General features: G+C 40.6%; 1 protein-coding gene across 9 annotated transcripts in view; it reads right to left on the bottom strand.

Moving 5' to 3' along the window:
- Positions 1–20,246, bottom strand: part of LOC111144427 (primase and DNA directed polymerase) — a 67,198-nt gene that overhangs the window by 11,574 nt on the left and 35,378 nt on the right. For 6 of the 9 annotated variants that reach the window (XR_002640394.1, XR_002640397.1, XR_002640396.1 and 3 more), the window contains exons 9-13: positions 18,614–18,901; positions 8,080–8,242; positions 6,322–6,410; positions 4,057–4,146; positions 3,871–3,979 (exon numbers count right to left, since the gene is read on the bottom strand). Coding sequence is in view for 3 of the 9 variants with exons in the window: in XM_022498723.1 (XP_022354431.1) it covers positions 3,871–3,979; positions 4,057–4,146; positions 6,322–6,410; positions 8,080–8,242; positions 18,614–18,901 (739 nt within the window). In the remaining 6 variants the exon portion in view is untranslated. The remainder of the gene's footprint in view (positions 1–3,870; positions 3,980–4,056; positions 4,147–6,321; positions 6,411–8,079; positions 8,243–18,613; positions 18,902–20,246) is intronic. The other 3 variants (XR_002640398.1, XM_022498725.1, XR_002640399.1) reach the window with 2 other exon arrangements.

The following is a 20,246-nucleotide window of genomic DNA, read 5'->3' as shown; positions in this document are numbered from 1 at the left end:
GTGTACCATAAATCAAGATTTTAAAAAACATTCTTTTAGTAACTGATACAAATAATCACAAAAAATTCAGTGAGGGTGCAGAAAATGTGAATGACCTAAAAAGCATGTTTTAATAAAATTAAAAGCAATTAACACGTTTGCTATAATAGGCTTATAGGAACATTGCCTCAGATCATTAGAAGTTCACATATAAAACAATTATAAAAACTGAGTGTGCTAGGGTACCAGGTCCGTCTCATTAAAAGTATTCACACAACACATCTCTGACCACAAAGCAAATTGTTTAGAAATAAGTAACAGTGGGGCCCCTGGCTGACTCAATCAGCTAAGTATCAGGCTCTTGGTATTGGCCTGGTATTGGCCTGGATCATGATCTCAGCGTCCTGGGATCAAGCCCCGCATCGGGCTCCTCTCCCCATAGTTTGCTCGTCCCCCTCCTCTGCCACTTCCCCACCCTCTCATGCACCCGCCTTCTCTTTCTCCCAAATAAATAAAATCTTTTTAAAAAAGTAACAAAAATAGCTAATAGAAACCCATAACTTGGAAATGGAAACATTTCTAAATAATCAATTACTCAAAAATCATGATGTAAATTAGAAAATGAATGGAACTGAAAATACATAGTAAAATATGGGAAACAGAGCTAAAATGAGATTTGGAGAGAAATTTAGAATCCTAAAAGCATCAAATCACAAAAAAGAGTGGCTAAAGGCCAATAAATAACTAACTTGGGAAATGAAAAATAAAACTCTAATAAAATAAAAAGCAGGAAGTAATAAGAAGCAAGATTTTAAAAGAATCAACAAGGCCAAAATGTGAAAACTAATACAATTCTTGCCAAGCTTGATCAAAAATAAATTAGCTAGACACAAATGTTATCAGAAATTAAGCGCAGATGTAACTACAAATCATAAAACATTAAAAATTTAAGAACATTAAGAACAATTTCTGCCAGTAACATTAGAAATTTTGGTAAAACAGACAAAGTACTAGACAAAAAGATACCAAACTGAGCAAACCTAAAAAGTTTCAGAAAACCTGGACCATCCTCATAAAGACCGCAGGGCTGCAGTCCCCCGGCTGTACACCAGACTGTCCCCAGGCCATGAAGAGTATTTGCATCTTTCTAGGGAAACACTGCGATACTGGACATCTGTCAGGCACCCCACATTCTACTTGCTTAGTGTTCCCAGCTTCCATATTGTAACAGCTTTCATTCCTTTCAGTGATGGCCTTTGTTGAGCTGAGGTTTTTGGTGGTGACTGTGATAACAAGGACCATAATCGGGGCGCCTGGGTGACTCAGTCTGTTAAGCATCTGCCTTTGCCTTGGGTCATGATCCCATTGTCCTGGGATCGAGCTCCGCATTAGGCTCCCTGCTTAGCGGAGAGTCTGCTTCTCCCTCTGTCCCTTCCCCCTGCTTATTCTCTCCCTTTCTTGCTCTCAAATAAATAAAATCTTAAAAAAAAGAAAAAGAAAAAAAACCTCATAGGGCTTTAAGAAAACAAAAAACCAAGGGCCATAACCGTCAATGTGGAATAAGAGAGAACTGGGGTGGCAGCGTCCGCTAATTCCAAGGTTTGAGAGATTATGCAATGCTCAGAAGGACACACACCACACTAGTAAGTATTTTTATGTAAGAATGAGTTCAAGGACGCAAACCTTACTTACAAACCTTCCGTTATGAGTAAGTCATGGGATGTGATAGTAATGACCCATAGCTCATAGCACGGGACCGCCTCTGGATTTCTTGAATCTTAGAACGTACTCGTCAGCCTGACCTCGGGTCAGACTGCTGTTTCGTGTGAGTGTGGTTTGATCATCCAGTGTCATATTCATTAGGGATCTGGTAAATTCAGATGAAAACCACAGTGTCCTCTTATACAACCAGATCAGCCAGAGATTTTTAAAATATACCTTGGTGAGATTATGGAACAGCAGAAAATACCTGAAAACACTGCTGGCGGGAGAATTAGCTGGCCATTTGGGAAAATTACTTACGTAGTAATGTGAAATCTGGGCGTACTCTATCACACATCAATGCTGCCTTCAGGCACGGACTTTGAGAAACTCTGGCACACGGGCCACAGGCAGGATGTACCCGAGCACCTACAGCGGCGTCGCTCAGGCCAGCGAGCCAGATGTCCAGAGGAGGGAAACAGACGCGCACGTTCATATTTACATAACGGCACACCACACCACAGTGGAAAAAATAAGCAACGGCCGCATGTTGCAGTATGGATGAACCCCACGAATTCAATGTTGACCAAAAAGCAATTCTGAGGATGCAGTTTACACAAGATGCAGAAACACGGAAAACAAAACAATCTATTGCTTGGAAATATAAATATGTATGGGGGACAAAAACATTTAAAGAAAGCAAGGGCAAGATGAACACAAAACCCAGGACAAGAGTTATTATTATCTCAGATGGTCAGAGCAAAGGAGGAAACGGGTTGGTCCCACAGAGCGTTTCTGAGGTTTGGTCAAGTTCCACTTCTCACGGTGGGTGGCAGACAGCATACGTGATCATTTCAGTGTGCCTTTGAGGTGTACCCGCACATGAGAATACATGCTTTTATATGTACGGGGATTTCACAGTTAAGAAAAAGAAGAGATTATGGATACATAATAGAAGCAGGTAATTTTCCAGAAAGAAATATGTAGCAACCTGAGAATCTCAAAAAGTTAAAGGATGATCATCTTATGATAATGAATTCCTGGTAAAATACATAGAGTAAAAGATGAGAAAGATATACCAAAACCATAACCACGGTTATCATTGGTTCTGGGCCTGTGGGGAAGCTTTTCCTTTGTGTTATTTTAAGTGACAGCTTTTGTGTATTGAGCATATAGTGTTTGATTTTTTTTTAAACTAAGCTAATCTGCATACAGATGTGTAGCACTGAAAGATGCCTCCCACAATGTTTCCAGCTTTCTAGCAAAAGCTTCACGATCTTTCCTCACATCTGGCACACGCGCTATATACACTTGATATACAGAAGTCTCAGCTTTGATATTAAATACAAAACAGCAAAATTTCCCATATCATAACTGATAACTACTGGGTTTCTGTCTTATTCCTATTCTCACCATATCCTTGAATTATCGAAAATTCTACTTCACCCTTCACTTCCTCTCCTTTTGCCAGGGGGATTTTAAAGAAAACTCCTAACATAGGGCCTGGTGTATACAGCAAGCATTCGATAAATATTGGTTCCCTTCAATATGATTCTCTGTTTTTCTTTTTCATAAGATTTTATTTATTTATTTAGGAGAGGGAGGGAGAGAGAGAGGCACGGAGAGCACAGAGAGAGCAGCAGACTCCCCGCTGAGCAGAGAGCCTGACTTAAGGAGCTCCATTCCAGGACCCATGACCTGAGCCGAAGGCAGACGCTTAACTAACTGGGCCATCCAGTACCATTCTTTGTCTTGACCATGTTAATGTTAACTCCAACTCGTAACACTGAGTAATTTCCTTTTCACCCAAATTTGTTCAATTTCAACTTACACACCATAAAATGTCAAGGACGAGAGAGAGACACTTCCTCGTCCCTGTTCGCTCACCTGTCTATTGCCTCTAATTTCTTCCTAGCCCTGCTCAGGCCTGTCTCTCTTCTCAAGATTATACTACCTAAGGGATTATATTACCAAATAAAGTACAAATAAAGATGACATGTGCTATGAAGCAAGGTGATAATTAACATAGCCAAATTCAATACTATAAAACAGAACCCAAATACAATATTTGATACAACTAAATTTATTGTAGAAACCAAAGTCATTTTTATGTTCAACCGTACAAATTATAAACATTTAAAATAATATAGGTTAAATACACAGAACTCGTTAGTAAACAACATTACTTACATGATATTATTGCTCTTGTGGGCCCTCCCAATGTTTCTGCACCAGCGATATTTACAAATATCATAAACCAGTAATTCCTCTGGGAAAAAGTAGCTCCAGTGTCGAATTCCTAAAATACAAATAATGTTTCTAAAGGTATTAAAACTCTGTCATATTACAGTGAATAAAGAATAAGATTATCTTTACCTCCTTTAATGCCATTTTTATTCACCAAAGAAAGAACAAACTGGTCAATTTCAGGGTAGGGTGAACAATGAAAACCTTCAATGTTTCCTGCTGCAACAGAGAGAAAAATTAATTATAGTTAGAGCAGCTAAGAGTCGAAGAGTTAAATGTTGAAAGTTGTTCTTTAGGACAATTGTAGGTTATGGAGCCCCTGCAACTTTTTTGTTTCCATGGTTTCAGGCAGTCACGGGTTCTTGCTTACTCTACAAGCAAGCAGGGAAAAGTCAAACCTTGAAGTTAAGTCCAATGTTAACTACGATTCCTAAGAAGCACCTGTAATCATTTCAACTGCTTTCTTCATTTTGATAAAGAGAAAAGCAACCCCTTGTACTCCAGAGCCAGCCTACCGCTATCAGCTCAGCCTTGATGTTGCGACACACTAGGCTGGTCCCCGACAGCTCAGCAACGGTGCTTTCCTGCTAATAAGGAATTATCTTACAGAATTTCAACATCAGATAAGGCCGCTCTGTGGCCAAGATGATTCATGAAAAAAACAAGACCACTCACTCCATAACTGTGTCTGAACACAGACAAAACAAGAACATTTTCCAAACCGCAAAAATGACCAACACCCCCCCCCTTACCTGATACAAGTAATTGCTCCTTCTTAACCAATTACAGCTTTACACCCACTGTAACCTGCCTTCCTTCTAGATAAAATTTATGAAGATAGTCATCCAATCGTCTCTTTGAAACAAATCCATGTCTCCTTAGACACTTCTCAAAATCACCTAACTCAAGCCTGCATCCTGTAATAAATCTTTTCTAATGCCCTTTTCCTGAGATGCCCCACAGGTCCTCATGGTACGAGCTCTCCACACTGAAGCCAGGACCAAACTCCACTTGTTAGCGATAGGTGTGTTCTCCCATGATCCTCAGCTGTAGGATCAGTTATATTTTGTATCTAAGAATCTACTGGAATAATTTATGATAACTTATTTAAAATGTCATTTAACTTTTAAACACAGAAGTATCTACTTTTCTTAAAATAAAACCTATATTTCAGGGGCACCTGGGTGGCTCAGTGGGTTAAAGCCTCTGCCTTCAGCTCAGGTCATGATCCCAGGGTCCTGGGATTGAGCCCCGCGTCGGGCTTCTCTGCTCCGCAGGGAGCCTGCTTCCCCCTCTCTCTCTGCCTGCCTCTCTGCCTACTTGTGATCTCTGTCAAATAAAAAAAAAAAAAAAAACCTATATCTCACTTACAGAGGTAATGTACATAGTTGGAGAAACTATGGAAAATATACTGAAGCAGAAATGAGAGAAATGAAGTCCAAGGCAATGTCTAGAAATGACTGTTAAACAATCAGAAGAAAATAAACCAAAGAAAATGTTACCCACATTTTTAATGAACTTGGGATCACACCTCTCAAATAATGTTGGAGTCTACTTTTTTCTCTTAATATCATAAACGGAAATTTTCTATTTTATATTGGCTTTACAAATTTAAATTAAATGGCTACAGAGTATGTTATAGTAGTGTCACCAACCCCATTTTGTACATTTAGATTGTTTCCAGTTTTTTGCTCTTGTAAATAATGATGGCCCAAAATATGTGTAAAAATGTTTACTAGAGAGTTAATGTATTGATAGAAAAAGCCCATTTTTCAGTATAAGAATGAAGAACATGTGCATTTCATGAAAAAACTCTGCAGCCATTAAAAGAATGAGAGAATACAGGGAAAGCTCCTCTGGGTTCAGTGGAAACAAACAGCGGCTGTCCATCTGTGATTGTGGACAGAGGGGAAGAGTACTGTTAGTTTTTCTTTTAATAGGGGTTTCTTTCTACAAACAAAACTACTTTATTTTCTTCTGGGCTTCCCCCCCCCCCCTCAAAATCACCATAAAATGAAAATTAGTGAATACGCTTTAAAAAGTATCTTTTCTTGGGGTGCCTGGGTGGCTCAGTGGGTTAAGCCTCTGCCTTCAGCTCAGGTCATGATCTCAGGGTCCTGGGATTGAGCCCCGAATCAGGCTCTCTGCTCAGCAGAGAACCTGCTTCCCCACCCCTCCTGCCTGCCTCTCTGCCTACTTGTGATCTCCGTCTGTCAAATAAATAAATAAAATCTTAAAAAAAAGGTATCTTTTCTTTATATGTTTTCCAATTTGAATACAAACTAAGTTGTTTTAAAGGATCAGTAGATAAGAATCTTGAAGAGTTAAGATTTTTAAGGCAAAACAGACTTTGTATCCTTAAATTTTCATAGGAATTTGTTTTCTTAAAATTACCTTTAGTGCTGGTACTGTTAAAATATTCAACTCGTTTCTGTTCATTCTGAGATGTGTCACAGGTCAGAATTCGTAAAGTATCTGAGAATCTGAAGAAAATATTGGAAAAAATAAAGTAAGGTGATCTCAGAATCAAAGAGAGATGGCTACAGAAAGGAAATTGAATTTCACATAGTTCCACGTTAAAATCCTTTATTCAACAGCTAATTCTTCTAGGACAATGAAGTCACACTTGCCTACAAAAACACCAATCCCAACACTAGTCTGGTGATCATTTAAAATACTTTTTTCAACTACAGTGTGAATCAGAGGATCTGGGACTGCTGAAGCCACGGAATGAAGTATATAATTCTACTCTTTGAAAGTATAGCGCCTTTAAAATTTTTGTTACAATGATTTGAAAAAGTGTGAATAATGTGGGGAGGAGAAGGGAAGAAGGAAGGAGGGATGAGAGCAAAGGAAAAAATAATTAAAATTAACCAAAAGATGCATTTATAACCCTAAAGAATTTAGCTTTCATTTCAGGAAGAAATGTACCCAGTATTTACTTGGAACCACAAAAGAAAATTAAGGAAACCCTTATTCAGTAGAACTCCACTTCTGTGGAATTAATGCTGAAACTACAAAGGAAATGGGGTTTGGTAACAGGGAGATGACTTTAGGCAATCTTACAGGCCGTGGTGCTTTTCCCATACAAGACAAAGTAAGAAGCCACTCTTGGGCCAACAGCAGTGAGCAGCAGCTGTCATACAATTTTTCCAGTATCTGTACAGTGCTTCCAGAATCATGGAACTGCTATTGCTAACAACTAACATTTACTGAGAGGCTACCATATGCCGGGCATGGCTGTCCTTTTGTGTCCAGTTTTAACTCCCTCCATCTTCACAACTCCCTAAGAGAGTGGGTCACATCATGTCCATTTTAAAGGTAAGGAAACTAAGACTTTGACGTTCCGTCTGAAAAATGTTATGAAAGAACTCAAAGTCCAGAAATAATATGAAGAGAAACCACCCGTCTTCCCACCCTCCTGAGTAACTGATGGCAAGTGGACATGTGGACACAACTTCCCCTCCAGCGAAGTATTTTAAGTATTTTATGAACATCCATTTCTACGGGATTTCTCCTGAGAACTATATCTAGAGAAAGCAAAGGAAAAAGAAGTAGAGCAAATCAATTGAGGAAGGCAATTTAGTTTGATCGTTAAATGTGGTTTGGACTAACAAAATTTGCCAACCCGGGTATAGAAATGGAGGCAAACGTTTCTGTTGAAAGAGGTCTTTCACACTTTTTAAAAATGACCAAAAGGTGGCACCTTCAGTGTTCGACAACAAAACTGACAATAAATTAGAGTTCATCAGTATAATGGAAAATTATATAGGCAATAAAAGTTTTAGTTATAACTAACTGTTGCGAGTCATTAACTTGGCAGATAGTCATGATATAACGTTAAGTGGATAAAACAACTGACATAACCACATAAATAATGATCTCAAGAAAATATTCTTTGAATGAAGGAGATATGTAAATTTTACATATGAATGTATATCCGTGGAAAGTAGATATTAACAGTAACTCTATTTCCAAATGGAATTCAAGTAGTTTTTGTTTTCTTTCTTATAAAAAGAAAGCTAATCTAGAATTTAAGAATTCTTAAGTTAGAATGAATTTACACAATTCACATTTTGGTACTACACAATGTCATTCACTGTTTAATAAACATTCATGAATGCACAACGGTGTGATTTTGATACTATATACCTGACATTGCTGACCAAAGAAGACAGGAAATACTGATTTTCTTCAGAAATATTCTTGGACTGTTCAGGAAAAAATCTGTTGTCTTCAGCAATCTCCAAAGCCACCTGCTTCCCTATCTTCGATGACTTATACAGCCGGAAGTTTCTATTTCTTGTATAAACTCCTATTATTAAAAATTAATAAAACAATTATGAATGCATGTTTTCCATCATTTGTTTTTACAGTCAGCAAATATTAATTTTGAATAGCATTATTAGAGAAACAACCGGTTCTGGTTCAAGGTGACGATATATGAAGAGCTTGAACTCCCCTCTACATGGGAACACACCAAAGCTACAGCGGTATTTGGGAACGATTTCCTCCGAAAAAAAACCTACAACCTGGCAGAATGACTCCTTCACCCAATGAGAGGGAAACCACATGGAAACACGTGGGAAAGGCTGAGACACAATCTCACCATAAGCCCCACCCCCAGGGCAACTCCCACAACTGGCAGGGAATTCAAAACCGGGAGCTTCTCCTTGAAAGCAAAGGCTCATAACTCACATTAGGTACCCCAACTTTTAAGGCCTGCCCCTAAGAGATGAGCCCCAGAAACATCTGGCTTTGAAGACCGGGCTGTGGCTAACTGACGAAGGGCTCTTAAGGGCTCGCCTGCACACTCACTCACCCCAAGGCCTAGTGCACAAGCAGCCCTTCCGAAAGTGCCCAGACTTTATGTGAAAGGGACTCATTTCCAAACTTTAAAGCGCTGGACTGAGGGATACTCTCCAGGGATGGAGGTGGTGGGCGCCATCATCCTCTCTGCCTCTCTAAGCCGGTGGCTGCCACCTTTTTTCTTTTCCTTTTTTCTCCCCCTTTTCCTTCCCCCCTCCCTTTTCTTAGTGGGTGCCATCTTTGCCCGCCCCCTCAGCCTCACTCCAGCCAGAGGAGCGAGGCTGGCTTTGGCTCCCCCTCTGCTGTGTTCCAGAGCACCAGAAGCTCCTGGAGGAAAGTGTCTATTCCCATCTGGTGCCCGAGTTTTTACATGTGGGGACCCATTTTTCAGGTGAGCCCTTGATCACCCGGCTCTGAAGTCCAAGGTGGCTTGGTTCCTGGGTCCCCAGGACTGTAACCGCTGGAAGGACAGTGCTCGGGACACTACCACTCCCAGGGCACTGCACAGAGACACACGGAAACACACCCAGCTTCTGAGCAAGAGGCCTATTTGCTTGAGCCACAGCCCCAGCCCAAAGGTCAAGCTTCCGGTCTGGCACACTTATAGGAGCCTCCAGAAGGGCCCTCAGGGCATGGAGCTCAGTGGACAAAATTTTCGCACCTTTCAGCTCCCTGGGATCTTCCAGAACAGGGCTTAGGCCCTTCGTCTGGTGCCCTGACTTTTGCAGTTGCTGCCTGGGGACTCCTCTCCATCACCGGGCTCTGGTGGCCTGCTGGACTGACGCTCACAGGTCCTGCAGAACTAAGACCGACAGAGAAGGAGTTCTTCAACAGCCACCATCCCTAGGGCTCAGCAAGAGGCAACAGGCCCAGGGGCGCGCGCAGTCTAAGAAGCCTATTAGCGATCACAATTGCTGCGGCGGATGGGGCAGGTTTCTAATGACATTAACATGCCGGTAGGGTCTGCCCGGAAACCTTCCCTGAGACCTTGGAGGGCGGGCAGTATTTCCGTCCTCTCTCCTGCTGTGCTTCACAGCACCAGCATCTCTGGTAACTTGAGGGGAACTTGGAGAAGCATCTCGTGCCCCAGTTTTGACATCGGGTACCCTGCATTTTGGAGCTGCCTCCTAGGGGATAGCCCTTAGTCACCTGGCTCTGGTGGCCAGGGGGCTTTGGGTCCGGGGGCTCACGAGACTGCATGAGTCAGAGAGAGAGTTCTTAGATGGCTGCCACCCCTGCACACTGCACACAGAGAAGACTGGAACGTTCTGGGAAAGAGGCCTAACTGCTTGTCCTAAAGCTTTGGCCTGGGGGGCAATCTTCAAGTCTGGCACACATCTAGAAGCTCCAGAGCTGCTCCCAGGGAGCACAGGCCAGGTGATGCTATCTTTGTGTTCTCCCACCTCACCACAGCTCACCAGGACCTCTCAGAAACGAGCTTGTATGCTCAGCAAGTCCCGAGTTTTGCAACTACCACCCACAGGATGCCTCCATGTTCCCCAGCTGTGCGGGTCAGTGGGACTCACATCTGCAGACCCATATGACTGTACATATTTCCATTCTCTTAAAGCTGCTACCTGAGGGTCTAGTTTCCAATCAGCCTGAACCCAGGTGCTGAATGAGATCCTGCCCTTTGGGACATTAACTGGGCCTGGCATATTCTGAAGTCCTGGGAACCATAAAAGCTAAAACAGGCTGCTTGGATAATTACAAAAGTTTGGGAAACAACCAAGAGCTAGGACAGGGTTGAAGGAGAAGTTTCATCTCCTACACAAGGCCAACCCTTCAAGACTGGGAGGAAATGCTCTTTCATCAGGCAAAGAGAGTCAAGCAAAATGAAGAACAGAGGACTGCATTCCAAACAAATTAGATAAAACTCTTAAAGGACCTAAACGGAATGGAGAGAAGTAATTTTTCTGAAAAAGAGTTCAAAGTAATGGTTCATAAAGATGCTCACCAAACTTGGCAGAGGGATGGATGAACACAGTGAGAACGTCAACAAAAAGTTGGAAAATGGAAGGAAGGAGCAAACAGAAATCACAGAGCTGAAAAAACAAAAACTGATCTTGATACACTATAGGGGTTCAACAGGCAAACTAGACAAAGCCGGACCAATGAACTCGAAGACAGGACAGAGGAACTCCCCCAACAGAGCAGCGGAAAGAGTAAAGAAGGAAACAAAGTGAAGATAGCTTAAGGGCCTTCTGAGACAACACTGATAAGACTAACATTTACATTATATGAATCCCAGAAGGAGAAAGGGCCAGAAAACTTATTTGAACAAATAACTGAAAACTTTAATAACCTGGGGAAGGAAAGACACACAGATCCAGAAGGACAGTGAATTCCAAATGAAATAAATGCAACAGAGAAGCCCATACCAAGACACATTATAATTAAAATGCCATCAGTTTAAAAAAAAAAAAAAAAGAAAGAATATCTTAAAGGCAGCAAGAAAAAAAATAAATAACTTGTTACATACAAGGAGACCCCATCGGACTATGAGCACATGTTTTCAGCAGAAATGTTGCAGGCCACAGAGAGTGGCAGAATATATTCCAAATACTGAAAGAAAAAGACTTCCAACCAAGAATATGCTATTTGGCAAAGTTATCACTCACAACTGAAGGGCAGATAAAGAGCTTTCCAGACAAGCAAGAGATAAAAAAGTTCATTACCACTCAACCGGTCTTACAAGAAACGTTAAACGGACATCTTTAAGCTGGAAAAAAAACAAAAGGGGGGGACTGCTAATTAGTAACAACAAAACGTATAAAAGCATAAATCTCATTGGTAAAGGAAACTATATATTAAAGGAGTATGTGAATCAAGTGTGAAGCTAGTGTAAAGATCTCAAAAAAGGAGTAAGGTAACTGCGACTATAATAATGAGCTAAGGGGGTTGCCTGGGTGGCTCAGTGGGTTAAGCCTCTGCCTTCCGCTCAGGTCATGATCCCAGGGTCCTGGGATTGAGCCCCACATCGGGCTCTCTGCTCGACAGAGAGCCTGCTTCCTCACCTCTCTGTCTGCTTGCGATCTCTCTCTCTGTCAAACAAATAAATAAAATCTTTAAAAAAAAAAATAATAATGAGCTAAGGGACGCACAAGACAAAAAGATATAAAAAGTAACCAGCAAAATGGAAAAAGGGGGGGGGGGGTGGAGTGTAAAAATGTACAGCTTCGAATGAGTTCACACTTAAGTTGTTATAAACCTAAAATAGGCTACTATGACAGTAAGTTGTTATACTTAAGCCTCATGGTAACCACAAAGCAAAAAGCCGTAGTAGCTAAAAGAGCAATAATGAGAAAGGAAGCATGCCACTAAAGAATTCATCAACCACAAAGAAAGAGAGCAAGAGAAGTAGAAAAAAAAAAAGAATGAAAAAACAGCCAGAAAATAATGAACAAAATGGCTACAAGTACATACTGATCAATAATTACTATAAATGGATTAAATTCACCAACTAAAAGACACAGAGAAGCTGAAAGGGTAAAAACAAAAGAAGACCCAACTATATGCTCCCAATAAGAGACCCATTTCAGACATAAGAACACACACAGACTGAAAGTGAAGGGATGGAAAAAAATGTTCCACGCAAATCAAAACCAAAAGAAAGCTAGGGTAGCTCTACTTTCGCCAGACAAAATACTTCAAAAACAAGACTGCAGTAAGAGACAAAGAAAGGCATTACATAATGACAAAGGGGTCAGTCCAAAAAGAGGATATAGCACTTACAAATATTTAGGCACCAACATAGGAGCCCCTAAATATATAAACCAAATATTAAAGGACCTAACAGGAAATAGAAATACGACAGTAGGGGACATCAGTACCCCTACTTACACCAATGGATTGATCATCCAGACAGAAGATCAATAATGAGGAAACATCAACCTTAAACCACACATTGAGCCAGAGGGAAATAACAGACATATACAGAATGTGTGTGTATGTGTACGTATGTATGTATGTATGTATGTATGTATATATATAAATTCAACATCCATGCATGATCAAAACTCTCAACAGAGTGAGCGCAGAGGAAACACAGCTCAACATAATAAAGCCTGAATGTGACACACACATAGCTACATCATACTCGGTGGTGAAAGCTGAAAGCCTTTCCTCTAAGGTCAGGAACAAGACAAGAACACTGCTCTCATCACTTTTACCAACATGGTACTGGATGTCCTAGCCAGAGCAAGTAGGGAAGAAAAGAAACAAAAGGCATCCAAAATGGAAAGAAGTGAAACTGTCACTATTTGCTGATGTTTATGTACAGAAATTTCTATGTAGAAAACCCCAAAGAGTCCACCAAAAAACTGTTAGAATAAATGAATTCAGTGAAGTTGCAGGATACAAAATCAACAATACAGAAATCTGTTGCATTTCTCTACAGTAACAAGCCATCAGAAAAAGAAATTAAGAAACAATCCCATTTTTAAAAAGTCCCATTTACAATGCACTGGAAAGAATAACATACCTAGGAATAAACTTAACCAAGGAGGTAAAAGACCTGTATTCAGGAAACTACACAAAACACTGATGAGGCAACTGAAGATGACGCAAACAAATGGAAAGACAGGCCAACCTCATGGGCTGGAAAAATATTGTTAAAATGTCCACAGTACCCAGGGCAAGCTACGATGCAGTGCAATCCCCATCAAAACTCCAGTGGCATTTGTTTACAGAGCTGAACAAAGAATTCTAAAATTTATACGAACTACAAAAGATCCAGAATGGCTGAAGCTATCCCAACAAAGAAGGACAAAGCTGGAGGCATCACAGGTCCTGATTTCAAACTACATCACAGTGCGATGGTAATCGAAACAGTACGGGACTGGCAATGAAAACAGACTCAGATCAACAGAACAGAACAGATGGCAAAGAAATAATTCAAGTCTATATGTTCAATTAATCCACAACAAAGGAGCCAAGAATATACAATAGGGAAAGAACAGTTTCTTCGGAAGAGTGAGTCAGGAAAACTGGAAAGCCACATGCCAAAGAATAAAACCGCACCACTTTCTCACACCATATACAAAAATTAACTCAAAATGATTCAAAGACCTGAAACCATAAAACTCTTAGAAAACAGGCAATAAGCTCCTTGACCTGGATCTTGGAGATGGGTGTTTTAAATACACCAACAGCAGAGGCAACGAAAGCAAAATAAACAAGCAGGACATCATCAAAGTTAAAAGCTTCTGCGGAGAAAAGAAACCATCAACAAAATGGAAAGGCTGCACATTGAGTGGGAGGAAACATTTGCAAATCATATATCTGATAAGATGTTAATAGCCAAGATATATAAAGAACTCATACGACTCAACAGAAAAAAAAATCTGATTTAAAAATTTGGCAGAGGATCTGAATAGACATTTCTCTGTAGAAGACATGCAGATGGCCAAGAGATGTTCGATATCCCTAATCATCAGGGAAATACAGATCAAAATCACAATGACATCTCACCTCACACCTGTCAGAGTGGATATATCAAAAAGACAAGAAATAACATCGCTGATGAGGATGTGGAGAAAAGGGAACCCTTGTGCACTGTTGGCAGGAATGCAAATTGGTGCAGCCACTGGGGTAAACAGTATGGAGGTTCCTCAAAAAATTAAAAATAGAACTGTTGCATGACCCAGCAATTCTATTTCTGGGTATTTATCTGAATAAAATAAAAATACTAACTCAAAAAGACAGACGCATCACCATATCCACTGCAGCATTACTTACAATAGCCACGATATGGAAACAAACTGTCTTGTGGACAGATGAATGAATAAAGAAAATCAAACAAGAAAAAAAATGTATGTGTCTCCACAAAACGGAATATGATTTAACCATTAAAAAAAAAGAGCGAGAGAAATCCCGCCATTTGTGACAACACAGGTGGACCTTAAGGGCATTATGCTAAGTGAAATAAGACAGGGAAAGACAAATACCATATCACTTATACAAAGAATCTAAAAATTAAAGAAAAAAACAACCCAGGCCAGTAAATACAGAGAACAGACTGGTGGTTGCTTGAGGTGGGGAGGTGGGGGTAGGCCAATGGGTAAAGGGAGTCAAAAAACACAAACTTCAGGGTGCCTGGATGGCTCAGTGGGTTAAGCCTCTGCCTTCAGCTCGGGTCATGATGTCGGGGTCCTCGGATCGAGCCCCGCATCAGGCTCTCTGCTTAGCGGGGAGCCTGCTTCCTCTTCTCTCTCTGTTTGCCTCTCTGCCTACTTGTGATCTCTCTCTCTGTGTCAGGTAAATAAATGAAATCTTAAAAAAAAAAAAAAAAATCCCTGCCTTAATGTAACTTAAAAAAAAAAAACACAAACTTCAGTTATAACATAAGTCATGGGGATGTAATGTACAGCATGGCACATATAGTTAATAACATTGTATTGCATATTTGAAAGTTGCTAAAAGAGTATTACCTTAGAAATTGTCATCAGAAGAAAAATATTCTGTAATTAAGTATAGAGCTACTGTGCTGATCATTTTGCAATATATACAAATTCAGATCACTATGGTGACCACCTGAAATTAATGTAATGTGGCATGTCAATTACACCTCAATAAAAAAATGAAGGTGGGAGAAAAACTCATGTTCACATAAACAAAAATAAAAATGAAAAAATAATTATTTTCTATTAGCTGTAAACAAAAGAAAAGCAATACATAACTTAAGATAAAGTTGAGTTGGTATGGAAGATGCCACAAGCAGAAACAGAAAACGAGACAAGATTATTTGGGGGTAACCCTCCTGTTGTAAATAAATAGTAAAGTTGGGCAAATCATTTAGGAAAAAAAGTTTGAGACTATTAAAGAGCTTCCAAGGCAGTGAGTATTTTCGGTGTCAAAAATCCCAAAAGGGAGGCATCAAAAAAATCAAATATTGTTCTCTCCCCACTATGTGAGCATACAATGAGAAGACTGTGATCTGTAAACCAGGACAGGGATTTCACCAAAACCCACGCATGCTGGCACCCTAACCTTGCACTTCTATCCTCCACAGCTGTGAGAAAGGAATGTTTGTTGTTTAAGCCAAAAAAAAACAAAAAACAAAAAACAAAACCAAAAAACCCCTCAAAAACAAAAACCTAGAATAAATCTAACAAAAGATGTGTAAGTTCTCTGTTTAGAAAATTATAAAACATTGAGAGAAATTAGAGAACATCTGTGTTAGTGGAATGACAAAGCATGTTCACAAACTGGAACACTAAATATCATAAAAATGTCAATTCTTCCCAAGTTGATCTCTAGATTCAATGCAAACTAAATCAAAATTCTAGCTATGTGTGTGCATGTGTGTGTGTAACCTGACAAGTTGATTCTAAAATTTAAATGGAAGTACAAGCGGTCAAGAACGGCCAAGAAATTTCAAAAAACAAAGTTGGTGGGTTATTCTACCGGATATCAAGACTTAAAAAAAACCTGTATTAAGACAGTAATGGTAATGGCACAAAAACAGATCAATACAACAATGGAACAGAACATAATCCGGGAAAAGACAAAACATATATAGACAATTGACTTATGACAAAGATGTCCTTATAGGAAAAGGACTGTTATTTCAACAGTGTTGAGACAAATGGATATTCATATATGGAAAAAAAAAAAGAATCTTAACTCCTCTTCAAAGAACAGGCAAAAATCCACTCCAAGTGGACTGTAGATCTAAATATAAAAGGTAAAAAAATAAGTCTTATAGATAGGAAAATATCTTCATAATTTGGGGATAATGAAAGATTTAACAAGATACAAGAAACACTAAGAGGAAAATGGTCAATCAGACTACTATTATTTAAAGTTACTTTCATTCACCAAAGACACCATTAAGAGAGTGAAAAGGCAAGCCACAAATACTATAGGATTCCAAAGATAAAGTTCAGAAATAGGCAAAACAGGCAAAAACAGTGTTAGAGAATGGATTAGCAGTCACCTGTGGGGAGGAGGAAGAGGACTCACTAGAAGAAACAGGGAGGAGGTTCTGGGATCCCGATAATCTTCTATTTCTCATCTAGGGTGGCGTGGTGACAAGGGTATGTTCATTTTGTGATAATTCACTGACCTGCACACTCACAAATTAGCCACGTTTCTGTTTGAATGTTATACTTCAATAAAAAGTTTCCTCAAAAAATTTTGGGGGTGGCTGACTGGCTCTGTCAGTAGAACATGTGACTTTTGATCTCGGGGTTGTGAGTTCGTGCCTCACGCTGGGGATCGAGATAACTTTAAAAAAATAAAGTCTTAAAAAAAAAATGTCAGCGTGTACTATTAAATCCCTGTCCTTTTCAAAAGACACCTTAAGGAATGTCCTTTTCGGTATATAAATAATTCTGGGTATACTCTTGAAATCTTTCTTTCAAGCATATCATGGAAATTTCCTTGCTGGTGTGGTAAACTTTTTTTTTTTTTAAGATTTTATTTATTTATTCGACAGAGGGAGAGAGATCACAAGTAGGCAGAGAGGCAGGCAGAGAGGGGAGGGGAAGCAGGCTCCCTGCCGAGCAGAGAGCCCGATGTGGGGCTCGATCCCAGAAGCCTGAGATCATGACCTGAGCTGAAGGCAGAGGCTTAATCCACTGAGCCACCCAGGTGCCCCAGTAAACTAATTTTTAAGGCTAACCATCATGAATTGGGGTATTCTGTTTCGGGTCTTCAATACTGGGGTCGAGGCAGAGTACAGAGATCAGCTATTTTGCTCCCCCTGAATCACTTCCCATCAGGCCTTCTCCCTAGTTTACTGCATACTCGCACAACCTCGAGAGGCTATTCCCCTAACAGAACAAAACTGGTCATTTGGAAGAATGCTCCTCTATTCGTAACCTGTGCTGTTTACACCCAGACCACTGCAATCCGCGGATCTGACTGTATTTCCAAATTCTGGCACCTGGTTGTCAGGGTAGCTAGCTAGGAAGGTAGAGTGCAGCAGGAACGCTTCCCTACCCTTGGCCTGGCTGGCTGGATTACCCTGCCTGTAGGCTAAACCTAGTTTCCTCCAGCCTCTAGACACTGACACCCTCTCAGCTGCTCCAACCCTCAGTGGCAAAATGTGCTCTTAACAGCTTTCAAACCACAAGCTAGAGCCACAGTATAAAAATGAGGTTTAGGGGCGCCTGCATGGCTCCGTCAGTCGGGCGTCCGACTCTTGACTGCAGCTTAGGTCTTGATCTCAAGAGTCATGAGTTCAAGCCCCACGCTGGGCCCTGCACTGGGCGTGAAGCCTACTTAAAAAATCTTAAAGAATGAGGTTTAGTTGACCAGACTGGAGCCGGTTGAATGAGGGGCCCCGAGTGGCCCATGTGTTACCCAACCAGGCTGCATTCTGCCCAGTGCTCATACGTCCTCAGGTTGGTAGACCAAAAGCAAGGAGCGTCGAAGAAAGTGTGCATGAAACAGCCAGTGTGAGGACAGGCAAAGAGCGGCGAGATGACCCCTACCACTCACTGCAAAGCTCTTCAGTGAAGAACCACTGGCCTTGTTTTGCCACATAAAAGGACCATTTTTCTACCATATCTGTTCTAATGAAACCTGTTACCAGTACTGGAGAGCACTGGTCCACTTGTCCCCTGTCAAGACTTGCCCGACACAAATCCTCTGGACGTTTCGGAGGAAGTGCCAGCTCCGACGATTCACTTTTGGAACTCAGGGCATCCTGGGGCCTCTGTCCCGCAGGGACCCCTCTAGGACCTCAGAACAGAAGCCTCGTCATGTTCCAGCACCCTCGCTCACGGGGCACATTCTGCTAGTGATTCCACGGTCGCTATGGAGTGGTGGTGGCAGCAAGAATCCTCAGCAAAGTGACGGATGGGCACTGATGGGTTGCTCGGGGAGGTACAAAAGGACAGTCCAGCAGAGAGCTGGCAATCTCACTTACCGAGGTCTACGAAAAGATGCTTTTCTCCTACATTATTCTTCACAACTAAAAATGATAGGTCAGGACTGTTCAGCTCAGCTGAGCCCGGGCTCTCCGGTTCCTTTGAATTCCAGGCCCAGCTCTCTCCTCTGTCTGTATCTGAGGACATTTTGCTACAGGAAATTCCTTGTTTAATTGGTGTTTCAGGAAAACGGGAAAATTCATGGCCTGCAGTCTCTGAAGTACTATCGTCATTTTCCCTGCCAATTAAATGAAAAGCAGGCTGCAAAATTTTTCTCACAAAATTACCTAGAAAAAAAAAAATTATGATTAATCTAATTCTTTTCTACAAACTGTAACTCAAGATGTAAGCACAAATCTACATGTGACAGTTTTATACAGCAAGGCTTTTTTTGATTTCTGGTTTTAAAACTGAGCTGTTATTACAAACTGTAACATACTTCTGCTGTTACTTCCTTCCTCTTGGGCAATCTTTTACTTTTTCAATTCCCACTGACAGGGTCACTTGGCATCACTTATAATAAATATCACAAAAGACGTGCCACCAGGGGCCCCTGGGTGGCTCAGTTTGTTAAGTGTCCAACTCCTAATCTCATCTCAGGTCTTGATCTCAGAGTTGAGAGTTCAAGCCCCACATTGGGCTCCACACTGGGCATGGAGCCTACTTCTAAAAAAAAAAAAAAAAGATTCCACCAAAACACTGCTAGAACTAAGACATGAATTCAGCAAAGTCGTAGGATATAAAATCAATGTACAAAAATCTGTTGTATTTCTATACACCAATGAATAAGCAGCAGAAACAGAAATTAAAGAATCCATCCCATTTACAATTCCATCAAAGACAGTAAGATACCTAGGAATAAACCTAACTAAAGAGGTGAAAATCTGTATTTTAAAAACTAGGGAATACTTATGAAAGAAATTAAAGAGGACACAAAGAAGTTGAAAAACATTCCATGTTCCTGGATTGGAAGGACAAACATCATTAAAACGTCTGTACTACCCAAAGCAATCTGCACATTTGATGCAATCCCTATCAAAATAACACTAGCATCTTTCACAGAGCTAGAACAAATAATCCTAAAATTTGCATGGAACCATAAAAGACCCCGAATAGCCAAAGTGATCCTGAAAAAGAAAACCAAAGGTGGGGGCTTCACGATTCCAGACTTCCAGCTCTATTACAATGCTGAAATCCTCAAGACAGTATGGTCCTGGCACAAAACAGACATACAGATTAATGGAACAGAACGGAAAACTCAGAAATGGGCCCGCAACTATATGGTCCACTCATCTTTAACAAAGCAGGAAAGAATATCCAATGGAAAAAAAGATGGGTCTCCTCTACAAATGGTGCTGGGAAAACTGGACAGCAACATGCAAAGGAATGAAACCGGACCACTTCCGTACGCCATACACAAAAGTAAGTTCAAAAATGAAGGAAGGACCTAATTGTGAGGAAGGAAACCATCAAAATCCTCGTGGAGAACACAGGCAGCAACCTCTGTGAGCTCAGCTGTAGCAAATTCTTTTTTTTTTTATTTTATTTTATTTTTCATAAACATATAATATCTTTTTATCCCCAGGGGTACAGGTCTGTGAATCGCCAGGTTTACACACTTCACAGCACTCA

This window comes from Enhydra lutris, unplaced genomic scaffold, assembly GCF_002288905.1.
Source record: "Enhydra lutris kenyoni isolate GAN:26980312 unplaced genomic scaffold, ASM228890v2 scaffoldscaffold11, whole genome shotgun sequence".
NCBI lineage: Eukaryota > Metazoa > Chordata > Mammalia > Carnivora > Mustelidae > Enhydra > Enhydra lutris.
Note: the sequence above shows the minus strand (reverse complement) of the source record. Positions and strands in the feature narration are given on the sequence as shown.